At 65.3% G+C, this 3,554-nt stretch overlaps 1 protein-coding gene across 1 annotated transcript in view; it reads left to right on the top strand.

Moving 5' to 3' along the window:
* NOS1AP (nitric oxide synthase 1 adaptor protein) overlaps positions 1-3,554 on the top strand; it is a 64,000-nt gene that overhangs the window by 31,664 nt on the left and 28,782 nt on the right. Inside the window, exon 3 of the mRNA XM_015563557.1 lies at positions 2,511-2,569. Coding sequence (XP_015419043.1) covers positions 2,511-2,569 — 59 coding nt within the window. The remainder of the gene's footprint in view (positions 1-2,510; positions 2,570-3,554) is intronic.

The following is a 3,554-nucleotide window of genomic DNA, read 5'->3' on the forward strand; positions in this document are numbered from 1 at the left end:
CGAGGGGCGGCGTGTCCCCCATCACAGCCACTGCTTCAGCCGCCTCTGAAGCAGCCCCGAGGTTCTCCGTGCTCATCGTGCGGGAGGCAGGCAGCGCCGCAGGGCAGGGGTGTGGCCTGAGCAGGCCTTCCTCCGTGTGGTGACACCCACCGCTGTTTTGTGTGTGGCTGTGGGAGGAGGACCGGCGTGTGTCTGGGACAGGCTGGGGTTGCTGGTGGGCGAGGGAGGGGGTGTGTTTCTAAAAGGCGGGAGGGGCTTGGCTGTGAGAGGGTCTTTCCATCGACGCTGGAGGTGCCATCGCCCAGTCCTACGCGGGCCTCCGGAGCCGCCTGCGCGTGGGACTCAGGCACCTGAGCGTGACCCCGCCGTGGGCAGCCTCAGCCTGGGCAGCCGGGGCCGAGCGGGTGCTCAGGGTGGCTGTCTAGTCAGCCCAAGGACTCATCTTCACTCCCTCCTCTGTGCCCTCCCTGCGCCGAGGGGCCGGTCGCCCGGACAGCAGGCGTTGAGAGGGTCTCCCGGACAGGAAGCCAAGCCTGCTCTCGCATCCCTTCACAGTCCTGGGGTTCTGGGAGGAGTTTCGCGCTGCGAGCTAGGAAGTGGAACAGGAGGAAGCAGGACACGACTCACTGTTTATGAAGAACAAACCCCTTCGAAATGCTCAGGCTGCAGGGCTTGTGACCGCTCATTACATATCGGACTGTGTGATCCTCCCCCGTGGGGCCGAGGCCCCCTGGTTCTTACGCGGGGACACCTTTCCTGCCCGCGATGCACACAGCACCCGCAGAGGAGTCCCCGTCACCAGGTGGGCGAAGGCAGAGCCGGAGGCACGGCCTGTGACTCACTGTGAAACTCCGTCCTGGTACCTCCGGGGCTCCACCTCCGCTGGCCGGAGCAGGTGGTCTAACAGGTCTGCCCAGACCCGGTTCTCGGTTCTTGGACGCCAGGCTGGGGAGGGGAGCCTCGGGCCGGGAGCGCGGGCAGTGCGGGTCCTGCCTTTCATCACGGAGGTCGCTGGGCAGGTGGAGCCCGCTCACAGGGTCAGCCTCCGTCCTCTGGGCTCCATGTGACAGCCTGGGACCTGAGCGTCCCGCGCCACCTCTGTGTTTATAGGATGAGAGGCCAGGGAGGCGGGGACTTCGACGTGTCCCTGTGCCCTGGGATGAGACCCAGTGACCCCGTCGGGGTTCGGTCAGAGAGCCAGGGCCACACAGCCCAGAGACGGGCGAGCAGGTGTGCGGCCCGGTAAGGAGGCGGTCTGGGCCTCTGGAGGGTCTCTCTTAGAAAATGGTTTAGTCTCCTCGTTTCCACGTTTACTCCCTGTGGGTCCAAACATTTCAGGCCCTGGTTGGTGTGGCTCAGTGGATAGAGCATCAGCCCACGGGCTCAAGGGTCCTGGGTTCGATTCCTGTCAAGGCATGTACCTCGGTGGCAGGCTCAATCCCCGGCCCAACCAATCGATGTGTCTCTCTCACATCGATGTCTCTCTCTCTGTCTCCCACTCCCTTCCACTCTCTCTAAAAATCAGTGGAAAAATACCCTCCAGTGAGGATGAACCGAAAGCCAAAAAGGAAGCCTGTCCCAAGGGCAGCTTCCGGACAGACCGTGTCTCAGCTGAGCTGAGTCTGTGTCTGGAACTGGGCCTGATGCCGAAGGCCCGAAGGCTCGCACGTAACCCTCGGGGGCTGGGCTGGTATGGAGTCAGCGTTCAGGGCTGTAGTGGCGTGTGTGTGTGTGTGTGTGTGTGTGTGTGTATGTGCCTTTGTGTGTGGGTCCATGCCAGGTGTGGACAGCATCGTGTGTGAGTGAAGCTGCTGCGAGGTGGTTCTTCCTGGTGCCCGGGTGCCTGGTGGGCCCAGTCTCCGCGGGCCTGAGCGGCGCCCGTGCACGGCCTCTGGGACCCGCGGGGCTGACCACGTGCTGACAGCGTCAGAGCAGATGCTCTGGCCTCGAGGCCTCGCCTCCCTCCTCACTCTCATCCATGCGAGAGAGTGTTCCTCCCAGCGGCCTGGATGGCACTGCCTCTGGGGCGGGGCGGGGCTCGGTCCCTGCGTGGGGGTGGCAGCCAGTGCTTCCCCAACACATCGGGTGTTCCCCACACATCATGCACCGGGGGTGTCCCCGCCCCCCGGTCCCACTCCTGGGCTGCTCCCCAGCAGCTCAGGGCCACCTGTGTCCACGGCAATGAGCACCTCTGCGGCAGCTGCAGGGCCCCTCCCAGCTGTGTCCCGCTCCCCCCTCACCGTGAGAGAGGAGGGGGCGTCTGCCTCCCCGGCCACTTGACAGCCGTGCGCCCCTGCCTCTCCGGCGTCTTGACTGAGAGTCACCCCTGCGCCTGGAGAGACCCTCCCGAAGGGCCTGTGGCGGGGTGAGACAGCCCTCACGTGTCCTTGGGAGCCGTCAGCTATGGCTCTGAAGCACATGTGGCCCATGAGCACCTGGGGCCCGATGTGGGCACTGGTCCGTGGCTGAGGACAAGCTGGCTTATTCATGTGCAGTTTCTCTTGTTGCAGAAGAAGGAGTGGACGTGGGACGAAACCAAGATGCTGGTGATGCAGGACCCCATCTACAGGTAGGCGCTGCCTCGTGGCCACTGTGCCCACCGTCCCTCCTGGCGCCACGGGGGGCACACAGTGTACACACCCACTGCGCCCGCCGGCCCTCCTGGCGCCACGGGGGGCACACATGTACACACCCACTGCGCCCACCGGCCCTCCTGGCACCACGGGGGGCACACATGTACACACCCACTGCGTCCACGGGCCCAGGCCTGCAGACAGCACAGAAGCAGAGCCTGCCGGGGTGAGGGGAGTCTTTCCGCTCAGTGCGCTCAGGGCTGATCCACGCCGCGGGGGTCCGGTGAGGCCTTGTCCTCGTGTGTCCGTTTGTCTCACTGGAATTTTGTAATCCGGTGCCTGAGGGTCAGAGCGAGAGAACTGGGTCCCCTGGCTCGGCTGCTCCCACCCACCCTCACGCTCAGCACGGGGGCTTTGGGGAAAGCAGGTCTCATGTGGGTCCCCAGAAACCACGTCCACAGCGAGGCTGGTGGTTTCCACAGATCAGGTGACCACCCCATGCATCCCTGCCCCGGGAGCGGGTGCCCAGGAGGGAAGCACCTCGCTCTCCCAGGGACCAGGGCAGCGCCGCCCCCTTCCCGTCTCCTCCCCGGGATGGGCATGAGCTGTTCCTGCAGGATTCGTTGGCAGAGGGGTCAGGGCTGGGCCTCCGGTCAGCGGAGAGTCTCTGCCCGCGGGCCCAGGGAGGGGGGTGAGCAGGGCGGGTCTGGCCGTCACTGCACGCACTGCGCAGACAGGGACCCCTCGGCTTCCCGCGGCTCACATGTTGCTGAAATCATCGCGACATTACTGTTACTTTTGCCACCAACTGGGAGGCTCTTCTGGGGACGTGCCCAGCTCTTGTGTTTCTAGCTCCCGGCCCAGCCTGGCCGCAGGGCACATTCCCTCGGTGTGTGCTGGCGGAGGGGTACGGGCATCGCGGGAGGGCCTGGAAATTGGCACCCGTGCTGTGGAGACGCGCAAGGGGTGAGGATGGCACCG

The sequence above is a fragment of the Myotis davidii genome, unplaced genomic scaffold (assembly GCF_000327345.1).
Source record: "Myotis davidii unplaced genomic scaffold, ASM32734v1 scaffold1059, whole genome shotgun sequence".
NCBI lineage: Eukaryota > Metazoa > Chordata > Mammalia > Chiroptera > Vespertilionidae > Myotis > Myotis davidii.